This window comes from Myotis lucifugus, unplaced genomic scaffold (assembly GCF_000147115.1).
Source record: "Myotis lucifugus unplaced genomic scaffold, Myoluc2.0 scaffold_38, whole genome shotgun sequence".
Classification (NCBI taxonomy): domain Eukaryota; kingdom Metazoa; phylum Chordata; class Mammalia; order Chiroptera; family Vespertilionidae; genus Myotis; species Myotis lucifugus.
The window spans coordinates 3,146,787-3,172,747 of NW_005871086.1; the positions used below are offsets into that span (position 1 = coordinate 3,146,787).

General features: G+C 41.4%; 1 protein-coding gene across 1 annotated transcript in view; it reads right to left on the reverse strand.

Moving 5' to 3' along the window:
- The window catches only part of RYR3 (ryanodine receptor 3), a 366,436-nt gene that overhangs the window by 291,874 nt on the left and 48,601 nt on the right, over positions 1–25,961 (reverse strand). Inside the window, 5 exon segments of the mRNA XM_023752849.1 lie at positions 697–790; positions 3,779–3,878; positions 4,800–4,912; positions 12,045–12,123; positions 14,319–14,393. Of these exon segments, the coding sequence (XP_023608617.1) occupies positions 697–790; positions 3,779–3,878; positions 4,800–4,912; positions 12,045–12,123; positions 14,319–14,393 (461 nt within the window).

The window sequence follows — 25,961 nt, forward strand, 5'->3', positions numbered from 1 at the left end:
GAATACTAAATCACTCTTCTGTATGAATTTAAGACCTGTATTAATACCTTCCATCTTTAGGTTTGGATTTCTAAAATATGTCCACTGAGGGGTCAACCAGAGGACCAAAGATAGCATCACCCTCAGCACCACCCTCTCCACGTTGCCCTTGGCACCATCCCTGCGCTAAATCCAGCTCCTGTTGGATACTGACATTTGTTTCCTTGAATCCTATTTGGTAATAAGCAAAAGGGAATCCCCAAACTCCACCTTAGTTACTTACTTACTTATGGAATAATAGTGATGATCTGCCTGTGAAGAGCCAGGTGGATAATTTGTGCTAGTGCACAGACCTACTAGAATATTTAGGTCAATTTCCATTACCAAAATGAATTCTTCAGTCTACAATGAATGCTACCAGAAACTCCTTAGTGACAGGAGCAACCAGAGAAAATGAAGGGTAGAGAAGCATAGAACTACTTGCCGAAGGAGCAGTGTACCTATGTACCTGTGAGTTAACTCTAGTGTCCTGCCATTCTTGTTTACAAACTGCATCCCATGGCTGATGTGGAGTTTGCTATTGACCATCACTTACAGAATCCATCTGTGGCCACCTCCAAATGCAAGCACTTCAGCGTGAGTCATCTGAGACTGGAAAGAGGGAGGAGGAGGAGGAGGAGGAGGAGGAGGAGGAGGAGGGGAAAGCTATTGGCCTACCTGTGCTGGGAATCATTCTGGTCCGTAGATGGTATCGTCAAACACTCATCATGACCGTGGAAAAGACGTACTACATGCCCACCAAGTAGGTATCCTATAAGAGAATTATATTCTCCCATGAACTGATGCCAAGTTTAATAAAGAGAACACCATGCTTAAAAGGGTAAATCTGTTCAGGTCTGAGTCAGTTATGAAAAACACCAAGTGAGAAGCATTTAGGAAATTACAGATTCCATGAATTCAGGCCTCAGGCAGAAAAGACAAGAATGTCAAAACAATTCTGACATTGAAAGTTAAATAGGGTTTCAGGGATGAGCAAGTCCAACCTCAAAAGATAAGGTGAAAATAGTGTCAACTCATATAATTAAAAACCAAAAGGAAAATTGAGCTGCTACTGTTAAGGAGATAAGGATTTTCCAATTGCTTGTGATGATTCCACACCAAAACCCTGGACGGGCCCTTACAATTTCGCTGTGTATGCTTTGTGGCAAAATCCAAATCAGGTTGCTGGGGAAGAAAGAAGGTGCTGGGAAGGGGGCAGCAAACTGTTATTAAAAGTTGCCTTAGGAGAAGCTAGCTTTGGAATGCATTTAACAAACACAGATCAAACTTGGACACCAATCCTACCGCATGGAGGGGAAGGCAGAATGACATTCTGGTTTTCCCGAGTTGACAAGCACAGATGCATGATCTAAAAGCTCCGAGCTTTAGAATAAGGAAAGGAATCTGAATAGCCATGGAGCTCAGAGATGGACAGGAGACAATGAGATTCAAGGACCTGATGACCAATTAGTCTTTGAATAAATTCTGAGCCTTAGTTCAAAGCACAGAGTAGCAAGAGAGGGGCCCCAGTCTGAACTTTACCTTGCAAAAACAAATGGACATTTTTTATCCCACTGAGTTAAACAATTCTCCAGGCTAGTCTGTTCTCAGAAGATATATGAACTTAATATGCTCAATGTCTGCATTTTAAAAAAATCACATATTTAGATCACTCTAGGGGCTGGTCAAACTATTTTGGGTGTTGTATGAAAACAGTAGGAATGAGAAGTCGTGCCAGAGGAGAAAAATGTTAGCTGTGTATCTTGTGCAGGGACAGGCTGATATTCCCTTTCATTTTTCCATCCAGGCAAGGCAAGTTTTCTTAAACTTCCCCAGACATTCAAACATATTTTTCCAAGTTTTCTTTAACTTATTGTACTATTTCCAGTTGCATCTTTTTTTGCATTAAGATAATTCATGCCTGGCCCGTGTGCTCAGTGGTTAGAGTGTCAGCCGTAGCACTAAAGGGTCATGGGTTTGATTCCTGGTCAAGGTTGCAGGTTTGATTCTGGCCCCGGTCAGGGTGTGTGCGGGAGGCAACCAATTGATGAGTCTCTCTCACCTCTCTCTCTCTCTCTCTCTCTCTCTCTCTCTCTCTCTTCTGCCCTCCCTCCACTGTGCTCCCCCCTCCCTCCATTCCACTCTAAAAATCAATGGAAAAAATATCCTTGTGTGAGGAAATAGCAACAACTACAAAAGTATAATTCATAATATACTGTAAGGGAATTCTTAATAGCCAATTTATTTAGAAAAGTAAAATCATCTATGATCATTCTCTTAATTAAATTTTCCATCATCTCATGATGGTGAGGCCATGGCCCACTTGGAGATCATCATTTACAGTCCTCAGGCTCCTCCAATCAATATTCTATCCACATGGAGAAAACTGCCAAGTGCTGGTACATCACAACGTTTCTTAATTGAAATATGCAGGGTGATAGGCAAGAAATAAGGGCCCTGATGAGGGTCACTTACACTCTCAAGGGCTGGAGTGTGTTTCTCACCAGGGGATGCTGACAGGCAATTGTCTGCAGGCCCAGATGACACCAGTGATGAGCTACCCTCGGGTACTTAATACTTCTATAAGGACCTTTCTGACATGATTTGCAAACACTTCTTAATTAATTTCCACAAGCCCTCTGTTGGGCCTAGAAAATAATTTTATTCCTATAGTAATCATGAAAAATTTAACATTGAGAAGATTCAGTCAAAACTTCATTGGGGAAGATTTAAACCAGAGTGTCTTGATTCCTCATAGAAAGGGACTGATTGACAATCAACATAGGGTGGTGGGTTAATTTTTGCATAAAACAAGGGGAGTAAACATACCCTGCCTTTTCAAAGCCTGCCACACGTCACCGAAAGAGGTAAAAGTCTGTTGTTTCCTGATTATTCAGCTTAGCTGTGATGCCATCTGAAACGGGGGCATCACCTTGCCACTCTCAGCTTACCATTGTCAACCATCATGTCACAGGAGGGCATTCCCAATTTGAAACTACTAGGCTCAGGATTACAAACAGGGTTAAAGTCTGTGATATGAGTATTTTGCTCTAAAGTGTTACAATGTAATGTGATAACCTACAGGTCATTGGCATTTGATTATTCTGCCCAAATGTGATACTGCTCATGAGTGAGGTGAGGCCAGTATATTTATTACATAGCTTGAAAGGTGCATTGAGTTTGGCTCCAAGAAATAGGGTATGTCGAATAGACTTTGATGATCTTACTTCCAGGGGAAAATAAAATACTGAGAATATATTTCATTTATTATTGTTAAATGGCCTTCCATAAATAGAAGTAGAAACAAATGGCCAAACGTACTTTTCTTAGAGAGAAAGTCCTTCTCCCACCTGTATGGAGAGATGCATTGGGAAGAAATATTAACACCACCACCTTCTTGGCAAATAACCTCCTCTAAAATTGAAGTTGCTTAGTCTGTACACTTGTAACTATAACCATAAATAAAAATGAAAAGTCAGTTGGTGAGGGGAGATGCATATCCAAGTCCTAAATGCATCTAGTGCTAAAATAATAGTGGACTCCAAGGATTAAAAATAGTTCCAGGAATGCTCATGTCATCAGAACTCAGGACAGAAAATAATTCACACCAACATCAAAGAAAGGAATTCAGGTGAACTCAAGTCATGCTCACTGTGGGTCAAGACATTCACGTGGGAGCTGGGAAGCAGCAGAAAATGTCAATATGGACAGCACAGGACAGACGGGCAGGCTGAGGGCTGCATGCATATAGAAAGCGCACCTTCTTCGATGCTACTTCCTGAGCACGTAGGATGTACATTCCAGAGTGTTTGCATAAAGGAGGCATCCACTTGTATGTTAGCATTGCATATGGAGAGGTGCTGTAGCAGAAACAAAGATGAGACAGCTTTTAAATCACTTGGCCAGTCCTGACAGAAGCCACTCACCTGGAATTTCAAGGACTGAATTAAAAAGCCTTTGTGTCATCCGACCCTTTCTACAGAGCTGTGGAAGATTTCCTCCCCAGTCTAGAAGGGGCTTCAAAGTGGGACACTTTATTTAGGGAAGAGGAAACATTTAGCTACAGAGGTGAAATGTTGACTTCATCCCTTTAGCTGGATCCCTGATTCAACAGGAATTTATAAACTGTTTATTCTTGGTAGGATACAGGAACTCACAAATGGGAAAAATTACTCCAGTCTTTGGTCTAGGCAATGTAAAATCTGCTAACAGGATTGGCATGAAGAAGCTTCAAAACTTACCTTTGGCATTTCTCTGATCTTCAGATATTCCACATATGCACCCCTCCTCCCCACCAGCCAAGGGCTTGATGTCAATGATGCTTGCCGATTACCTATTCCCAGGTGTAAAATCTCACCTGCATCTTCCAACCACTATGACATCTCACATGCTGAAACACTTTAAATTCTCTTTCTGTCTCCAGCATAAGCTTATTTCCTTATATCCCATTCTTTCAGGCTTGTTCTTCACTGGACAAGAGCTAAGCAACGTGATAAATTCACAGTAATGGCAACTAAAGAGTTAGCTGTCTCTGGAGGTGCCTGGGGCAATTTAGCAGAGTTTGCTGGCACACTACCTTATGCTGAAAGGATAACTCACAGTTAAATTCCAGGCTCCTAGACAACCTGGCAGGGGAGAGGATTTAATCACCTCTCAAGTACACTAGGTAAAGGCGCCTGTCTTATCCTGTGCAACCTGCTGTGGCTCTGTTCTCCTTGACCAACCGTTCTTAAAGGAAAATATTCTGAGAATGAAAGATGCCTGTGTTAGGAGGTACTTACAAGGTATCTTTCAGAGGACACGCTGACGAGGATGAGGTCATCTCCAATTCGAACTTTTTCTCCCTCGGACCTCTGTTTGGAAGCGGGATGTATGGTCCACCAACAGGCTTCTCCTACATAGAGACTCCTCGAGTTAGTCATTGCTTCATAGAAGCCATTGTCTCTAATTATGTCCCTCACTGTTTTCCCTGATGAGGAAAACACACAATCTCTCTCCTTGCCCCCCCGCTCCAGACCAAAATTTCTATTTAACTGTAAGCATTCCAGTCAACCCCATGTCTGCTTTTGCCACATCTATCATTCTAATTTCCTCTAGAGACAGACAATGTTGGGAAAGAGTCTTGGAGGCCAGAAGCTACAGGATCCTGAGTATTTTAAATACATATAGAAAAATGCTTTCTTCACAGGCACTTACAAATCTTTGCTTTAAGAATTGACTTCATTGGACGATTGATCACCTACAGACTTTTATCTTTGCCCCATATCTCCATAAATTCTACTAAAAATCAGCATTTCTACTGGGAATGATGAGAGATTTTCAAAAGGCCTAGATATACAGGAACTAAGATAGGTGTGAAGTTGACAGCAATGAAGAGAAATTGGCATTTTGATAAAAAGAAAGCAGATAGATGGTGTTTAGCCAAGAGAAAACTAAAACTCAAGTCTTTGGGGAAGAAAATGGGTGGGAAGCCAATCTTAATAAATAAGGCCATTCCTGTTGCATATTCTCCAGAAAGTATCTAGAATTGGAGGTAACTGTTACTGTGAAGGTAACAGTAGAAAAGGGGGTTGAAAACAGGAGGACTGGCTGAAAGTTTGAAAGGAACATTTAACCCCCTGCATCCTTTTTTTCTGTCCTGTACAGCCAGATGGGTAACTCTTCTTCCTCCACCCACAGAAGACTGGAAGCTCAATCCAGGGAATGACAAACCATTAGAGGTCTGGTTTTGGAAACACCAGGCTGTCAAACAAGGAAGTAAAGAATATTGAAGAGAAAGAATAACTAAAATTCCATGTCCTGATTAGTAATCCCCAGCGCCCTTCTCTTTGCCTCCGTCCCTCAACTCCAACCCTTAGCTAGTTGTGATGCTGAACACCCACCCCTAACCCCCATCAATTTAGGATTACTCTTTAAGGAAGCCTAATACCCAAGAAAAAAGATACTGCTGTCTGGGTGCCTCCAGGTATGTGCCTCAGTCCCATCTGGATTACCTGAGGTGAGGTTTAAGGGATGGCAAGTCACAGCCACACACTCTGAGCTCCCAGTCAGCTTTTACTGCCCTGATCTAAACCTGAATGGAGACAAAGGCATCTGAGGAAAGGCTGAAATGAATGACAGGAGCAAAACAAAAAGGGGGAAAGGGACTTGGAAAAAAAACGAAGATTACAGGCAGCCAAAAAACTTTTTTAAAAATCTCAATAATTTCAGAGAGATAAGAAAAAGTACATTAATGAAGCAACAATGAATGTATCCATGAAGGCTCCCGTTAGAGAAAAACTTCTCTGATCCTGAAAAAGAGAGAAAGAAGGGATTATAGGATCAAGTAGAACAATTCTCCCTCAAAAAAGAATGAAGAAAAACAGAAATAGGAAAGAAAATAAAATTAGAAAACCAATCTAGAGAAATTCCAGGATACAGGAAACAAGAACAGAGAAAAGGAAGGAAATTGACAAAGAAATACTATTAAAATGTTCCCAGAGCTGAAAGAGAAGGATTTTCAGATTGGAATGGCCTAGGAAGTGCCTAGCACAGTGGAGAAGAGAGACCCACACCAGGGTCCATTCCTGTGAGACTTAGAACAGAAAGGATCCCATGTGCAGCCAGACCATTGTGGCATTTCCGACCTCAGGGCAAAAGAGAAGATCCAAATGGCTCCCCAAAAATATAAACAGGTCACACACAAAGGATTAGAAATTAACAGCCAGACCATAAACTAGGAGAAAATAGACGAAAACCTTTGGGGTGCTGAGAAAAATAAAATTTCCAATGTAAAATATTATCAATTACTTGTGAAGCTGAAATTAAGAAACTTTAGATGGCAACTGACCTCCCATGAATCTTTTCTGTAAAAGCTACTAGATAATGGGCTCCAACCAGGAGGGAGAAAAACAGGCAATCCCGTAAATATGGAATCTAGGAAAGAGGCAAAGGGAATTCTCTGGATGATGGAATGAGATGGAATCTAACCAGGAGAGAGTGTCAGTTCTATGGAATAGTTTAGAAATGTATGAATGATTGGGCCACAGAAAATAAAACAAATAAAATAATTATTAACTACCAGAAAACTCAAAAATAAAAAAGTGAACTGAGCATAGTATGAGTTTCATTTACAAATAAAAGTCACAGTTATAGCAATATAAGTAGTTAATGTTGATTTGGTAGTTACATGTGAATAAATATATTGGGAGAGTAGGAAGAAGACAGGAAAGAGTGGAAGGTAAGAGTTTTTTTATTATTCATTTGGAACCATCTACACTAATAAAAGACAAAGATGCTAATTGACCATACCTTCACTACTCCCACCAGCCAATCAGAGTGACTATATGCAAATTAACCCAACCAAGATGGCAGTTAATTTGCATATACCGTCTGGGAGTGAAGCAAGCCAGGCGGCCAAAAACAAGTTGGGCGGTGGAGGCGGGAGTGAAACAAGCCGGGCGGCGGAGGGAGGTGGGAACGAAACAAGCTGGGCTGGGTGGCAGAGGGAGGGGGGGACGAAACAAGCCAGGCCAGGCGGCGGAGGGAGGCGGGAGTGAAACAAGCCGGGTGGCGGAGACGGGAGCGAAGCCCGCCTCAGCAGGTTTCGCTCCCCTCTCTGCTTCTCTCCAGCCGTAGGAAGCCCTATTCTTGCAGGAATCTTCCTGCAACAGGCCTCTAGTCCTATCTAATAATAGACAAACATGGTAATTGACTGTACCTTCGCTACTCCTCCCATTGGCTAATCAGTGTGATTTGCAAATTAACCACCAACAAAGATGGTGGCTAATTTGTATATACCGCTGGGAGCGAAGACTGAAGACACCATAGAAGGAAGCCAAGCAATGGAGCTGAGGTAGCTGAGACAGGCGGGAGAGAAGCAGCAGAGATGGGTGGGGTAGGAGCTGCAGAGAAGGGCGGGGTAGGAGCCACAGAGAAGGGCAGGGTAGGAGCCGCAGAGATGGGAGCGAAGCCCTATTCTTGCAGGAATCCTCCTTCCATGGGCCTCTAGTCAATAAATAATACCTAATCTGGAAAGAATAACTAAGTAGTATATTATGTTATTCATAATAAAAGCCTAATATGCTAAGTGTCCAGTTGTCCATTCAACCAATCAAAGTGTAATATGCTAATGATATGCTAAGGTCGCTCAACCACTCACTATGACATGCACTGATCACCAGGGGACAGTCGACCAGTAAACCGGTCGCTATGACGTTCACTGACCACCAGGGGGTAGACGCTTTGATCAGTAGGTTAACATGCTGCTGGGGTCTGGCTGAGGAGGGACTGCGGGAGGGCTCCAGGGTGTGTTCGGCCAATGTCCCGCATCTCTCCCCAGCCCCAACTGTGCACCAGTGGGGTCCCTCGGCCTGGCCTGTGCCCTCTCGCAATCCAGGACCCTCGGGGGATGTCGAAGAGCTGGTTTTGTCCCAATCCCGCAGGCATAAAAGACTAATCTGCGAATTGACCGAACAGTGGAAGTACCAGTTGCTATGATGTGCACTGACCACCAGGGGGCAGATGCTCAATGCAGGAGCTATCTCCTCGTGGTCAGTGCGCTCCCACACGGGGAGCACCAATCAGCCAAAAGCCAGGCTCACAGCTGGTGAGCGCAGCAGCCCGTGGCAAGAGCCTTTCCTGCCTCCATGGCAACACTAAGGATGTCCAACTGCCAGATTAGGCCCGCTCCCAATCCATCAGTTGGACATCCCCCGAGGGCTCCTGGACTGCGAGAGGGCACAGGCCAGGCTCAGGGACCCGCCCGCCCCCCTCAAGAGCATGAATTTTGTTATTCATAAACAAATGCTAACCAATACCGGAGGAACTGAAAGTAGATGCCCCAGAAAGAGGCAGGAATCCAAAACAGGGATGGGTGGGGCAGGAGACTGATGTTTTCAATGGGCATAGGAGGACTCTTTATTTCTTTAAACTATGTGTAGATATTACTTTGATTAAATTTAAAATTTCATGACAAAAGAGGTTGACCTCTACATTTGCAGGGAAATGTGATACTTGTATCTATTCTGTACTCTGGGCCACCAAGGGCATTTAGGATAAAGTAGGTTTTAAGTAGGCACATGGGGGAAGAGTCTACTCGTTCTCCTGCCCTCTCCTGGGAACAGCTCAGTGGTCAGGGCTGTTCCCAGAATCAATAGGATATGGGCCAGGTGATGACCCTAAAATACATACAAGGAAAACACTAAAAGTACTGTTTTTTTTCATATTTATTTCGTCCTAAGTCTAATTCTACAATTATGTTTAAATGCTAAAAACAAGCAGCAACAAAAAACCTTAAAAGGAGAAAAGAAAGAACTCAGTAATCAAAACCAAGGGAAAACCAAGGGGAAAATGATCACAAGTTATTTTAAGTAAGTCAAATTATTTAATATCCTTCATGTAGTGGGAATTCTAGAATTGTTCAAGAAACTGCCTCCAAACTTCTCCTCACATTCTCCTAGAGATTAAACTGAGCTATTGAGCATTTACTTGTTTTCAACTCAGTAGAGGTTTCTGAACCAAAGGTGCGTTCAGAGAATGACCTGGCAGGAAACAGAATGGCACTCTGTTGGATTCTGAGTGAATCTCCTCCTGAAATGAGAAGTCCCTCCCCAGGCAACACAAACTTGTCTGCGCTGTACACGCATTCTCCTTCTCCCTCACAAATACCAAGCTGGCCTTCTTCAAGGATGAGTTTGAAATGGATTTGGGTGAGAGAGGTAAAATAAATTATTTTAAAAGGCTCTAGGTTTTCGTGAACACCTGGTCAACCCTTTTCCACCTGTCTTCTGCCAAACTCAGCTTCTGATCAGCCAACTTGAACGTGGGTTGGCTCATGTATTCATCTGTCGGCAGAATTCATATCATATCTGTTTTTAGGAATTGTCAGGGTAATATCTGCTGCAACTTCCCTCTATTTTTATTGGAGGCTCTAATATTTTAAAAAAATAGATTTCCTGAACACATGAATAGAAAGTGGTTTTTCTCACTTTCTTCCCAAGTCTGAAAAAGTCTAAAGTCATTTTATTGATGTAAATAGAGTGACCTCTTATAACTTTTCTGATGACGTGCTCCAAGACTGACAGCTGGCTTATATTAAAGGCCAACTTCCATTCAGAATGTGGTACTTCACTCAATTTATAATTTTCAGAGAATGTTGATGGATACTTAGAGGAAGGTGTATTTTAAGAATAACACTTTAGCTGAAAACAAAGCAATCTTAAATCAAACTCAAATATATTCTTATTTTAGGGGAAAAATATAATGAGCTGAGGCAGGCCCACTTTTTTAGTTTGTACAAATAGGAGGAGAGCAAGGGTTTCTCCTCAGGCATTCTTAGACACCACTGTGTCTGATGCAGAAACAGCAGGTACACATGGTCTAAACTCCAGAGTTTTTGTCTACATCATTTGCAAAATCAGACAATCTGCATCATTCCCTTCTGAACTGACAGTTTTATTTTATTTTTTAATATATTTTATTGATTTCTCACAGAGAGGAAGGGAGAGGGATAGAGAGTCAGAAACATTGATGAGAGAGAAACATCGACCAGCTGCCTCCTGCACACCCCCCACTGGGGATGTGCCTGCAACCAAGGTACATTCCCTTGACCAGAATCGAACCCAGGACCCTTGAGTCCGCAGGCCGATGCTCCATCCACTGAGCCAAACCAGTCAGGGCTGAACTGACAGTTTTAGAACATTCACATGGACTTTTGTTCTTTGGCTACCTAACAATGATCTCTTCCTCCTCTTTTGGGGAAAATGTTATGATGTTAAAGACTGCATCCAGGAAGACTCTTTCTGCCATGGGACCTAGGCTGTTTTCTCTTCCCTGGTCTCTCTTTGTTCCTGCCCCTTTTCCAAGACTGGGGCTTCAGCTTTAGGGCGGGTTCTACCCAACATTTTTCCAGTAAATTCTCATTCTGCTTGAGATAGCCTGAATCAGTTTCTGCTGTTTTCAACCAAGAATCCGGATTGGTACATAGCCTAACTTCTAAACTGAGAAGAAATTCCATATGTAATGCCCTTGGCAGATGCTCAGATTGCCCATGAATGTTTCCAGCCACAGGGAGCACACTACATCCCAAGGCCAGTTGCTCCTCCACTGAGTAATTGTAGGTATTAGAAAGTGGTTTCCTTCACTGATGTGAAATATACTTCCTCTCAACTCCTATCCACTGCTCCATTGGTCTTTGGAATAACCCACAGCAAGTCAGACCTTTCTTTGATACTATAACTGTAATATAAATAAATAACTAGTTATCTTGACTGTCAATATTGTGACTAAACTAAAAATAAGTATATGATGTATATTGCTGGTGGTAAAAAACAATTAAGCAACATTAAATAATATAGTGAGAACTATATATTATTTTTTATTACTCCTTTAAACCTTCTATTTAAAAAAGAAAAAAGTTTAAATTTGGAGCTTCTATATCATGAACACTTTTCTAATATTTGACAACAATGCTTCAATTATTTAATGACATGAGTTTCTTTTCATTATATTTATTTTTTTATGGCAAGCAGTTCTAAAATTGTAAGTATAAAAGTAAGTAAATTTAAAGAAAATATAAAGTAAATGATAATAAAGTTGATGCACTGGAATGGTAAAAACCATGATGGCCATGTCACTGACTAACATTTGAGAACATTTCTGTAGAAATAGCTGATTCACAGCAGAATAAAATGGAACTCCTCCTTTGATCTGGACCTTGTACTACATTATTGAAGCCCTATTGTGCTATCTGTGTTTTTAGCAGTTATTACCATTGGTTCTTATCAGGAATAACTTCACCATTCATTTTCAGTACTTAACCCTATAAAACTGTTTTACTTTGAGACCAACAGACGGTACTTAAAGCATCGTGTTCTCTTAGTCTTAGTTCCTATGTTTCCATCATGCATTCTTCATCATTGTCCAAAATTTTATCAGACCTATTTCTTGACCCCAGTGGTTAGCTGGTTTGGAATCCCAAGTGAATAACATATTCGGTATCCTTCCCGAGACCCCACTGAGCAGGAGATCTGGGAATGTGGACTTACCTGTGGCATGTTCCCGCAGGCCTACATCAAAGGCAAGTTTATCTGTCTGGGATCTTGATGTAGTCAAACATGCTAGATACTGTGAAACAAGACAGATGCTCGTGAAGTCATACTCTTCATCAGGTCTTGGCATCTCAACACTAGTTGGCTCCCAGTTGTCAATGTCAACATTGAGCTACTGTGAAAAGGGCTTACCTTGTTCATTATTATAATACTTTTGAAATACACTTTTACATATATTTTAAACCTCAAAGATGTTCTTGTCTGGTGACCCTGTGACTTAGCTTATGTTTCTATATGTTGTAGAGATAAGTTTGACATATTAGGTATGCTTTAGTTCAAAGACACTCTGAGAAACCTTTACACTGGAAACAATATAATTGGAACATAAATGACCAACAGTAATAGAAGGATTGATCAAATTTGGTACTTCCTTTTATGGTCTATTATGTTACCATTAATTGCTTTTATCAAGATTGTGTAACAGCATGGAACAAATACAAAATAGCATATTTGTAGGGTTAACATATATGCAAAATTGAAATGCCTAGCAACCAGGCTAAAGGAAACTGACAGCAGAAGTTATCTCTGGACAGAGGCACAGACCATGATGATTCCTTCACTGCTATTTATTTCCTGTTTTTCAAATTTTCTGTGAACTTTAAAACATCTCAAATAATGTCTATATTTTTCCAATTATAAAACTACATGGGCATGCAAAACTTAACAATGATTTTTAAAATAACTTAATAAAAGGAAAAAAAAACCAAAACACTGGCCTGTTCCCCGTTTCCTCTATTGACAGGCCCAGCGCTGACCTTGGGATTAGCCTGGGAGGCAGACATGCACTTGGAACGTGCTTTCTGGGTTCTACTCCTAGTTCTCTGCAGCCAGGAGATGAAGAGTCACCGCACGGTGTGGAGGCATGTCCCACAGGCCTGTTCTCAGAGCTGCTCCTAAAGGAGCAGTGTAGCGTTTATGTTAACCCTGAGTGGGAATTTCTGGAAGGGCTGTAAATCTAATGATAAATAACATGGGCCTTCATATCTCTACCACAATGTTAGCCTGAGTTTTTAAGGCCAGGGAAAGTGTGCTGTTTGAGGTTTTGATTGTTGTATGTAGGTAGAAAAAGAGAGGTATTAAGGTTTTATTTTCCCTTATGGATAAGCACCAGGTTCTGAAAGAAAAATCACCACCTCTTAGTCCTAGAGATTGTCTGGGTACAAAGTTTCCCCACTCTCTAAATGTCCCCATCTCCTGCTTGGACAACCTTGCATTTGGTCATGTTTGTTCTCTGTCCTTTGCCACGAAGGACTACAACAGATGAACGTTCAAGCTGAAAAGGTCAACTTTTTACCAGTGCTCGGGGAAAGAAATGCTGCAATGAATGCATTATTTAAGAGGCAGCTGCTGCTCCCGCTGCCAATTTGATAGTTTAAGCTTTGAGATGAACTTTGTGGTGTGCTGCAGGTGTAAATGTGTGAAAGTGAAGTCTTGAATGAATTTAACAGCTTCCATTAGAACAGAGAAAGAAGACAAATCTTCCTTCCACAGATAGCAAGTGAGGATGCTACAGGCAGCGACTGGGAGTGAATGTGACTCGAGTTGGCACAGATTATAGTTGATTGAGATCACACTAGTCTCCTTAACTCCCTGCCAGAGATCTACAATGTCTGGCGTTTACAAATTTATTTAAAACTTGGAAAAAATTTTCAAGTTACATAAATTTTCACCATTCAGGATAATTTGGGGTCTAGATCCCTAATTAGCTATAGCCTGGCCAGCTTTCTCCTGCCTCTGGATTTACATTATACCTTCAAACTCTCCCAGCACTGAAGGCAGTGGATGTCAACCCATGTCCTTTAGCTAGTAAAAGAGGAAAGATTTCACAAAAATTTCATTTGGTGGATTTTCCCCCTGTGCTGGTTACCCTTATATACTCAAGAAGTCAGTTATCACATAGTTTATTTGATCAATGAAGCGAATCTTTACTGAGAATCTAGTATGTCAAAGTACTGTACTTGGTGGGATTAGGTTTAGTTAAATAAGGACATGGTACTTTCCCTCATGGAGTGGGTAAAAGGGGGTCAGACATTATGCAAATAAAATATAGAATTGCAAACTGAGGTAAATTATACGAAGGAAATGCCAAGACAACAATGTTACCTCTGCTGTTAATTTGATCTAGACACTTGCTGGTTTCCTGTTCTTTCCCCCCTCTGTATCTTTCCCCTCCTCCTTGAATGGTGAAAGTGAACACCCAGATGTGCTTACCATTCCGCTAAAAGAGTGCCGCAGGAGAATCGCGTGGCCATAGAGCAGGGTCCTGTGGCCGCCCCCTTGTGCTGCCTGGTGGGGAAGGAGAGGGACAGTGTCAGCACGGGCCATTGTGGCCTCTCGCAAAGCAAAGAAGCACAAGAATCCTATAAGACAAACTACAAGGAAAGGACACATTGCAAAGCTCTCAAGAAATTCGTTCTAGAAGAGAGTGGCCAGCCTACGGGCGGGGGTGGGGTGGGGGGAGAAGACTCATGACCACGGTCATGCAACATCCTTGGGAGAGGGTGTGTCAGGCCAAACCTCTCTTCCAAAAGGACCCCTGCCTGGCGTCAGCAGAGACGCAGGGCTGTTCTACCGGAGCAGCATGGCAATGAGATAGGCACTCCTTACCTTCCTTTGAAACTTCTCAGAAGCATTCAGAGTGAGAGAGAGAAACAAATGTGATGTAACTACAGGCTAGCCATAGAAAGGCAGCTTGGGGCAGGTGGGTAGGCACATTCTGTGCCTGGTGGTCATTCCCCTTCACGGCTCTTGTGCCTTTTGCCCACTCACTTAAAGGGTCCTATTTACCCAAATCTCACCAACAAAGATAGCTTGGACATCGAGGCTTTAAAAGGGCAAATTCTGCAGAAATAGATTCTTCAGTTGAGGGACCATCGAGGTACCTTGGCTGCCTTACCAGGCTACTTCACTTTGGCTGTTCACTCAGTGGCAGCCCACCCAGTCGGGGAGGGAGGCAGAGAGAAGAGGCAGCCCTCCAGAAAGCCACTGTGTCGCTTCTTACCTTTTCCCTTAGTGGGATCCACATATAATCATTTCAACTGAGTACATGATATGAGACAAAACTATCATTTCCAGGTAACATGGAAAACTGAAATCTACAGAAAATTCTAGAATATTTTGGCATCAACATTTTCAATCTTTTACCTAAATCTTTCTGTCATGTTAACCTACCCTCAGATATGATCCAATTATTTTGATCACATACCGTTTTTAGGAAAAAATTTTTGCACATAGGCCCCTCCCCATTCCCAAATACACACATACACACACACACACACACACACACACACACACAGAATCCAAAGCTTAAGATTAAAATTAATCATATAGAGAAATTATAACATTTTCCTTCTATATGCCAAGGGCATCTTTTATGCACCACATTTTATTCGGAGCTACAGATTCACAGCCCAGGGGCCTGGTCCGAGATTCTGTACCTCTCCTGTATCTATCCTCTATCAGAGCTACAAGCAATGGGGGAAAGCTGGGGGCATGGAGAGAAGGCAGAGGTTGGATAATAAAGCTTGGATGATTTTAATTCGACTCAACTTGGATGAACAGAATCACCCTGTCAAAGAGATGATTTTTCATGTCATACAATAAGCCTAAAGAAAAGAAAAAAACATAAAGGTAGTATCTTGTTTTAAAAAAGTGGATAACTATATGTAACTCTCTCTCTCTCTCTCTCTCTCTCTCTCTATATATATATATATATACCCACAGTTATAACTTTATATAGTTATATAACTATACATAACTGTGGCTATGGAGCTATTTAAGCCTTTAATACTGTGGAAGAATGAAATGTTCTTCTTCACAATATTTCCAAATTGCTTGAAATAACCTTAGCTGCTATACTTACAAATGTATTAACAGCTTCTGTTAAAATTAGTCATATTAAATTTTTACATCTTGTCAGTCCAACCGATATTTTCACTGTACATTTGCATTATCACAAGTTAACTGAGAGGTCATGATGGCTTATGTTGTAGGTGTATGCTCCCAAAGGAGTCCCATGTCTCAAATTGAACTAAAGACTAAATCACATTTCCTAGTGTTGATCATGGGTCACACCTTCTTCCAGCCCATCGTTCATTTCTACCAAGTCTGTGTGTAATCATAAGTAAAGAGCCAAACGTTGCTGACCCCAAAAAGTGGCACTAAAGAGCCTATGCTCCTCCCTTCTCTGGCCCTCATGTCCTTTATTATGGTGACAAGAGAAGACACTAGAGAGACGTCACTCCCCCGCTGGGATTGAAGGGGACATTACAGTCCTGGAGCGTTCTCCCAGCCCAGCTCCTCCCTCTATAAGGGCCGCATTTCTCAGCCACAGGTGCACATCGCTGGTTAAAGCAGAGGCTGCTGACTCCATTCCACAGCATTCGTTCCATCAGGCCTGGGGTGGGGCCTGAGAACCTGCATTTCTAACCCATTGCAGGGGACAGGACACTGCTGCTGCTGGTCTGGCAACTACACTGAGAACCGCTGCTTTAAGGAAACACCAAGCTTCATGCTAGAAGTGGAGGGGTTTCCTCTGCAGGAGCTTTGACCTCCTTCCTCCTCCTCCTCCTCCTCCTCCTCCTGCTCCTCCTCCTGTGAGAGCTACTGTTGGGCACACACTACTCCTCAGGTGCCTTATGTACCATCACAGCTCATTCTTATGACCCTCCCAGTTAGAAATGGTTTCCCACTTCACTTGCGAGGAATCTGAAGCTCAAAGAGGGCATCTTGGCACATGTCGTACAGATGGGCATGGTGGGAACGGCACTCAAAGTTAACTCCAGAACTTGAGCTCATTTCTCCCGGCTTTTCATAACATATTCATTAGCCTACTGTGTACAAAATGGTGTACAAAGCACCTGGAAAATAGGATGCAAAATACTTCCTCAGCTCCACAATGAAGGGGAATTCGCATCATTGCTGGAATTAAATGAGCCCTAATTATACAGCAGGCACAGAATTACACCAAGTGTTGTACATGAATCGACTCATTTTATCTTCTTAATTAGTGCTGTGAGGTAACTATGGTAATTATCTCCATTTTACAGCAACACAAACTGAGGCTTAAAGAGATGAAGTAATTTACTTAAAGTTGTACAGGTTCCAAGCGCAGGACCAGGATTTAACAAAGACCAGGAACTTAGCCATATGTTCCATTGTCTCCTTCTGTATAGTCTGGTAGGGGAGATAAGACTGTGCATAAAAAATTGTTATGAATAGAAACAACATGTCTGTTAAAAGGGTTAAAGACACAGAGCATTGGGACAGACCTGGAGGATAAAGAGTGTGTTAAGGAATAGCTTTATGGAAAAGGTAGACCATAACATCCTGATAGGACTGTTGACATGTAACAATGGTAAGAAAGAGGAACCCACATGGGTGAAGACCTGGAGGTGCAAAGTATGAAGTGCACATGGGGACAAGCAGACATTTGTTTCTCTGATCAGTGTTGGGGTCAATGGAAGAAAACAGTTGGAAATGAGTCGGGACACAGATGCTGGGTGGGCTATGATGACTGTTCAATAGCTGAGGGGATGCTGGTCAGTGTCACTATCAAACTGTACCTTAGGGAGATAACCCCGACTGCAAAATGGTGGGAACTGGGGCATTAAACCCTGGGGGCAGAAAAGATCATTCACTCATCCAGTTTCCACGAGAGCATAAGGAGAGAATGGAGATAAAAAAATCTTGGGGTCATCCTTTACTCCTCTCTTGCTCTCATCATACTCCATAGTCATTCCAAAGCCCCTGTGGTGCCACCTTCAACAGATATTTTGTATCCAACTACTCGACACCCCACTGCTTCCAGTCTAGTCCAGTGCTGCCTCTCTCCCCTAGACGATCATCACAGCTCCTGACGCTGCTTCCTGCTGTAACCCTTTTCTATTCTGTGTTAATAGGGCAGGCAGTCAGAGCGTCCTTTAAAGACCATTGATCACATTATGTTACTTTCTTGCTCAACCTCCAACCTCCGACTTCCTTTCACCATATCCTCCAGGTCATTGGATCAGGAGTTGGCAAATATTCTCTGTAAAAGACCAGATAGTATCAGGTCTATGATCTATTTTGAGTTAATTTTCTGTACATGGGGACAAAAATTAGAAACAATAGTCTAGTTTCATTCTTTTGCATGTGGCTTTCTAATTTTCCCAGCACCATTTATTGAAGAGGCTTCCTTTTCTCCATTGTATGTTTTTGGCTCCCAAGAAGATATAGAAATGGCCAACAGATACATGAAAAGATGTACGACCTCACTAGCTTCTAGGGAAATGTAAATCAAAACTAGAATAAGATACCACCTCACACCTGTTAGAATGGCTATTATCAACAAGACGAGTAATAACAAGTGTTGCAGAGGTTGTGAAGAAAAAGGTGGGAACATAACTGGTACAGCCTCTATGGTAAAGACTATGGAGATTCCTCAAAAATTAAGAATAGAGTTACAATATGATGGAGCAATCCCTCTTCTGGGTATCTACCCAAAATTTTTGAAAAATTTCTTTGCAAAGATATATGCACCCCTTGTTCACTGCAGCATTATTCAGGGTGGTCAAGACAGGGAAACAACCAGTGTCCTGTGATAGAGGACTGTATAAAGATGTGGTACATATACAAATGGAATACTACTCAGCCCTAAGAAAAGATGAAATAATGCCATTTGTGACAGCATGAATGGATCTTGAGAATATCATGCTAATTCAGACAAAGTTAAGAACGTATGATTTCACTCATATGTGGGATATAAAAGTGAAAGCAACAAATGAACAAATAAGAAAAAACAAAAACTCATAGACACAGACAACAGTATGTTGGTTACCAGAGAGAGGGGACGTGTGTGAGAGAGACTAGTAAAGGGTAAAGGGGGTTAAATATATGGTGACGGAAGATGATTTGAGTTTGGGTGGTGAACACACAACGCAATGTACAGATAATGTGTCATAGAATTGTACACTTTAAACCCATACAATCTTATTAACCAATGTCACCCAATACATTTAATTAAAAAAAATAATACCTACAATAGAACATAAAAAAAGTAAAAAAAAAAAAAGAAGAAGAAGAAGAAACCGGATAGTAAATATTTTAGGCTTGGCAGAATACATATGGTTTCTCTTACAGTCTTCTTTATTTTAAACAATTTATTCAAAATGTAAAAGCCACCTTTACCTAGAGGTTCTATACATCAACAGACCATAGGCTGGGTCTGGCCTCCTGGCTATTCCTGCAACCCTACTGGATCTGGTTCCCTCCACATCTCTGACTTCCTCACCTACCAGGCATGCTCCACTGCAGGCCCTGCACATGTGTTCCCTGTGGCCTGGAATGCTCTTCCTCAATATTCTCATGGCTCATTCCCAGCCTTCTTTCAGTCCTGTGCTCAGATATCTCATTAGAGAAGTCTTCTCTCATCACTCCTTCTCATGGCATTTATTATTAGCCGATATGAATTCATATGTTATTTTGGATGTGTATCTACCCTCCCTACATGAACCACATCAACATCACTTTTATCAGTGCCTGGCAACAGGAGGCACTCCTTTTCTCATTTCATATTCATTTTTCCTAAAGGAATAAATAATAATTGGTCTTTTTGTATCCCTTTTACAAATGGGAAAAGAGAAACTTTCCCATGGTCATCTTGTGAGCTTGAATTTGAATTTGGGTCTAACTACAAATTGTACTCTTTTCACCATTTAGTGCTAATTTCTGGAATAAGATTCAAGGAACAAAGACTGCATGGATCTATTCACAAGGAGGATCCAGACTAAAAACCAGGAGACTTTACTGGGATGGCCGTCCTGTCTCTGCCAGCAGCAACATTGGCTGCAGCCACTGGCAGGAGGAGAATATGTAGTAGTACCACCTCACAGGACGGGGGTGGGGCAGGGCAAAGCTGGTGACGTGCCCTGATGCCATGTCCAGAGGAAAAACATTCCACTAGATCATTAATTCAATCATCTCACTAGTAATTTCAAAATTAATTCTGTCAATAACATTTCTTTTGGTGATTCCCGGAGGACACTGCCTCCTGGTAAGATGAACCTATTATAGCAACAAAGAGGAGGGAGAACTCACTTCTCTCCAGGCATACACTCATGCATATTTCAAGACTGTTAGATCTCTAAACTGCCTTCTTTTGTCGTCGGAAACCCCAAATCCCACTTTGGGGGCCCCAGGTTCTAGAAGGCCCCTTGCTGAATGTATCATAACCCAGGAAGGCTGCCAGGGCCACCTTGTCAGGGGTTTTGGGGGGCATGACATCATTTTCTGGATGTGCACATGCACTTGCATTTTCCTTTCCTTCCTGACCCCACTTCAGTTCCACTCTGTTAGGTTATCAAGGATAGAAAGAAGCCTTTCTGGAAAGTCAGAGAATAACATTCCCTACCCATGCTAGATGCCCTTTATATTTGCCCAGGAGGTTTACTTTGACACAAGTGACAAGTAAATGAGAATGACGCCATTTAAGTAAAAAAATAAACAACACAACAACAACAATAACAAAACAAAAAACAAAAAACAAAAAAACAAAACCCAAACAAACAAACAAAAACCCAGCCAAATAACATTGAATAGGAGGGGGAAAAAAACAAGTAACGCAGTATTTTCAGTTAGAAAATATAATGAAAGATTCCATTCATGATTGCTACAAGATATTACTTCTTTTTTTTAAAGGAATTTACTTAGATGATGAGCTAGACCTTTAAAGTGAACCGAGCTAAATCTTTAAAATAAAACTACAAACCTTTATGCTATAAAATGAAATTAGATTTGGTGACATTCTCACTGTTGCAGAATGAGAATACTAGGAATGTTTGTAAATGCTTGTTCTCCTAAATTTAACTTATAGATTTAATGTGGTTTTAATAAAAATTCCAAGAGGGTATTTTGGAAACAACCTGCTATAAAATTAACTGGAAATATAAACAGTAAAACTAATTAGCAAAACTAATTCATTTTGGTAATGGTTCAAAAAGAAGAACGTAGCACAGTATAGACAGTTCATAAACCAACCTAAAATGTAGCATACAATAAAGCAGATTTTTAGTATAATGGGGGAAATGGCAAGGTTATTAAGCACAGATATGTGGATAGCAAATCAGAAAAGCATTCAGTAAGATCCACAAGAAATATGAAAGATAGATTCTGGATAGATAATAGAGTTAAATACTTCATTTAAAAATTAAATTCTAAAGCAAATAGCATGTAATAAATAGTCCACATCCCTTTACAGACATAATACTTATCCATGCTTTGAAATACAGAGGAACTGGAAGGAAACAAAAGACAGATAATGCCAAGATGACAAGACTTCAAAACAATGGAAACATCAACATTTAATAGACTACAGACATTCTTTGGATCATTTTGACAAAAGAGGTAACATCTCATTGAAATGTAGAAGAAAAACAAGCATCATAAAGAAATAGAAAAAGGATATGAGTAAGCAATTCATATCAGGAATAAAATTAAAACATATGGAAGAGATTTTATTACCTTCAAGGAGATAAAATGAAAGGAATAACAATTAAAGCAATTTTGGTATATCATTTTATATCATCTGAATTTGAAAAAATGGGGGAAGACCCTAATACTGTGAGAGTTGCAACCTAGCCAGTGTGATCCAATATAAGTTGGCACTGAGTAAAACCCTTTTGCAAAGCAATATCAGGATGCATGGAAGAGCCATGTGAAGACCATAATCTTTGCTGTGATAATTCTATTAATGGGAATAATTCAAGAGCAGCAATAAAAGTGTACATACAGTTGTGGTAAGAGCATTATAATAGGGACAAAAAGAAACTTGGAAAGAAACTAAATATCTGAAAGAAAAAATATTATCTAGTAAATCACAGGCTTCTTCAGGATATTCTATCCTGTGACCGTTAACGACCATTACAGGAGCGAATGGAAACACAGAAAGTGTTTACCATAAACCACTGGGGAAAAGGCAGAATGCAAAATGCCTTTAACAATTATATTTATCTAGCAATGACCAGAAAACTTATGAAAATGAATATAGCCATTTGGTTTGTTGCAGAACCATTGGACTTCTGCTTTTCTGAATTTTTGTTTTAACACTATTGCCATATTATCATTTTAACAAAAAGTATGTGTATGGAGGGCAGCAACAAGCTGCATGTATTTAAAGAAATGGAGTTCTATAAAAGTGTTTTGTCTATTGGTTACAACGTTAGTTGCTCAAGATGTGATTAATTTGCTAGAATCCTTAATAAATGACTTTCCCTACTTGAAAGATGGGCCGATGCATAGCAAGCCTGACTGCTTTCAGGCACTGACTTCAGAGTGTTTAACGGAAACCCCACAAAGGCAGCTTTTATCAAAGATACCTGTGATGCTCTCCTAGTTCCCTCAGGCCCAGCTTCAGACTCCATGGGAAAAAATCGCTCGCCACAGGGAGTCACTCCTGCTTGTACCCCAAATGTCCTGGCTCTTCTGACCACCCTTGGTGGACCTTCACCGGGGATCCCATCCTTGTTCCTCGAGACTTGGTTTTTACACTGTTCCATGCTTCCCAAGGCTGCCTTCCCAGCCATCAGATTGCACTTCTCCCTGCTACTACAGCCCATCAACCCCTTCGGGCCAAACTCCCAAGACCCCACACTCAGTCACGTCACTTTTCTCGGCGGGGTAAACAGATGGAACTGTCCGCTCAAATGACACCCAAGGAACTGCTGGGGCATTTTCCAAACAGGTTTTGGACTGTAAACTCAGGGTAACAGGGACGATTCTGCCTCTTTAATAACAGTTAGAGCAGCACACTGGCGTTTAGAAAGTGTAGTCCAGGGGTAGGAGGACACAGCACTGATTAGTCCCCCTGTGATCTGGAGTCAGAACCAGAGACTATGACAACAGAAACTCGGTAAGCACATTCCTGCCCTCCTAACCCCCTCCCTACATGTGAAATCCTGAAAAACCTAACACAGGACACTAAACCCTTGTCTTCACCACCTTTGCTGGATCAAATACCCTACTCTTCAGCTGGGTAGTAACCAAGTCCAGCTTTTCCTGGGCCCCCCACCCTGGGACATAAAAACACTACACAAGTATAAGGAATCTCTTTTAAAATTTGATACCTTGATGTTCTACATGCAGTGGGATGGTTAATATGGATCTAAAACTCTTAATCAGAGGTTCCCGAGTCATTGGCCACAGAAGGCCCCATCATCAGGACGAAATCCCCTGAAAGGGTTTGGGGCAGTCCAGCCAGGAAGGCACAGGCCCTTAGGATAAAGGCACTTGAAAGGAGGCCTCGTTCTTGGCATCCTCCATGGGCCTCTTGGGATAATGTTAAAAATTAAAATTATGAAATAGAATTTTAATGACGTTCAGAAAAGAGGAGGAAGGTGTGGCAGCTGACAGTCCACTTCTCCAATTTCAGTGATCATGGCAGTCTCCCAGGTTGCCTTACTGAAAAGAAGGGCCCGCATATCAGAGGCTGCAAAGCACAATGGGACCCCCAAGAGAAAAGGCTAAAACTGGTTGGCAGAGGGCCTATGGCAATCACTGCTCCCTCTGCTGCTGTGCTCTCGCTGCAAGGTCAGCAGGGTGACCTTGACTCCAGGGAGCCTGCCTCCCACACCCTCAGCATGCCCACTCCCCATCACCACATATCATAGGACCGACGCAAGGAGTGTTCCAAAAACCGTATAGGGAGACAGGCTCTTCTCCTTTTGTCTTTCATTTTTAAGAAGGGAAAATAGGCAAAACCAAGTAATCCACCTGCCCATGACTGAAGCCCCCCTCCCCCCACCCTTCTCAGGGTTTCTAATTCATTGAATTCAGCCAATCCACCTTCTTGGTGGCATCCAGAATGATTTTATTCTCCTGAGAAGATTTGGCAATCTCATTTTTGTTCATGTTATTAATTTCACAGTCATATGGAAGGATTTCAGGACAAAAGGATAAAAGGCCAGAGACTGATTTAGGAAAGCATAACGTCTGGGTCATAAGCCTCATCTTCAGAAAGAATCTACACAGCGAGGAGGAATTCCCTCCCAGGAAAATCTCTTTCACACAGGTTGGCCCAGGGGGGTAAGTAAAATCTGAGATGTTCAGATGAATTAGGGATAGTAGAGGTGCTTCTGAGTTCATCATTTCCTGTGAGCCCTTAAAGCCATGAGAAGTAAGAGGCCCTGGATGGTGCAGACTTAACCCCTGAATGCATGACTGAGGATCACTGAGCAATCTTCTGCCTCTCTAGTCTTTAAAAATAAGAGTTTCTGATCTATGAAAAGGACAGATATGTGCAACCATTTTCCTTCTCCTCTCTCCCAATCCATGGTGTTTAGGAAATGAGTTAAACAACTTTTGAAGGTTCCCATTAGGGCTGGGATTTTACAAACACTGATTCTGAAACAGGCGGGTAAATAATCTCCATTGAGGGAACAAAGGTGGCTGTTGGGATGCCTCCAGATTGAACACAGGGTCACTCTGTTTTTCTGTGCTTTTCTTTGAACATAGATGCCACAGGGAAACCACCCAGCCAGCTCTGATGTTTCTTATCATGGTCCCTTTGAAAAGAGCAAATTGGCAGGAGGTATTTGTCAGGGCATTAATGACATTTACCTTGATGACAAGTATACTTTGGAAAGAGGTGAAGCAATTATTTTCTTATCTCCCTACACCCCCCTTATCCCAGATTTCTAAGAAATTGACATTGCCAAGTTCAGTCTTTACATAAAAGAACCCAGTCAGCCAGACTTGTTTTTGAGTCACCGCTCTAGTTTCTATTTGAACCACCCATACTAAGCAGACCTCTATATATGATAAGGGGTTAAATATACAAGCTATATATAAAAAAACTCATATAACTCAGTAGCAAAAGAACCCCAAGTAATAATTAAAAAAATAAGCAAAGGACCTGAATAAACATTTTTTCCAAAGAAGACAAACAAATGGCCAAGAAGTACATAAAAAGATGCTCTACATCAGTAATCATTTGGAAAATACAAATCAAGACCACAATGAGATATCATCTCAGGCCTGTTAGAATGGCTGCTAAAACAAAGATAAAACAAATACTGGTGAGGATGTGGAGAAAAAGTAACCCTTGTGGACTATTGATGGGAATGTAAATTGGAGAGCCACCATGAAAAATGATATGGAGACTCCTCAAAAAATTAAAAATAGAATGAGCATATGAGCCAACAATTCTACTTCTGGGTATTAATCCAAAGGAAATGAAAACATTACGTCAAAGAGATATCTTCACCCCCATGTTCATTTATAATAAATAGTCAAGACATGGAAACAGTTTTCTGTCAACAGATGAGCAGATAAACAAACAGTGGTTTATCTTTACAATGGGAAACTCTCCAGCCATGAAAAAGAAGGAAATCCTGCCATTTGCAACAAGACTAATGAACCTTGAGGGCATTACGCTAAATGAAATCAGTTGGACAAAGACAAAGACTGTGTGATATCACTTTCATGTGGAGTATAAATAAAGGGAAGGGTAGGGAGTGGAGGTATTGTGTGAAGGTTGTTAAAAGGTACAGACTTCCACTTATAAGATAAATAAGTATAGGGATGTAATGTACAACATGAGGACTATTGAATGCTTTTTAAATAAAGGACAGCCCGGTACAATATAGCTGTTGACCAAGGGAAATCGGTTACCTTAAAGCATTGGTTCTTAACCTTCCTAATGACTCGACCTTTTAATATAGTTCCTCATGTTGTGGTGACCCCCAACCATAAAATTATTTTCGTTGCTACTTCATAACTGTAATGTTGCTACTATTATGAATCATAATGTAAATATCTGATATGCAGGATGTATTTAGGCGACCCCTGTGAAAGGGTCGTTCGACCCCCAAAGGGGTCACG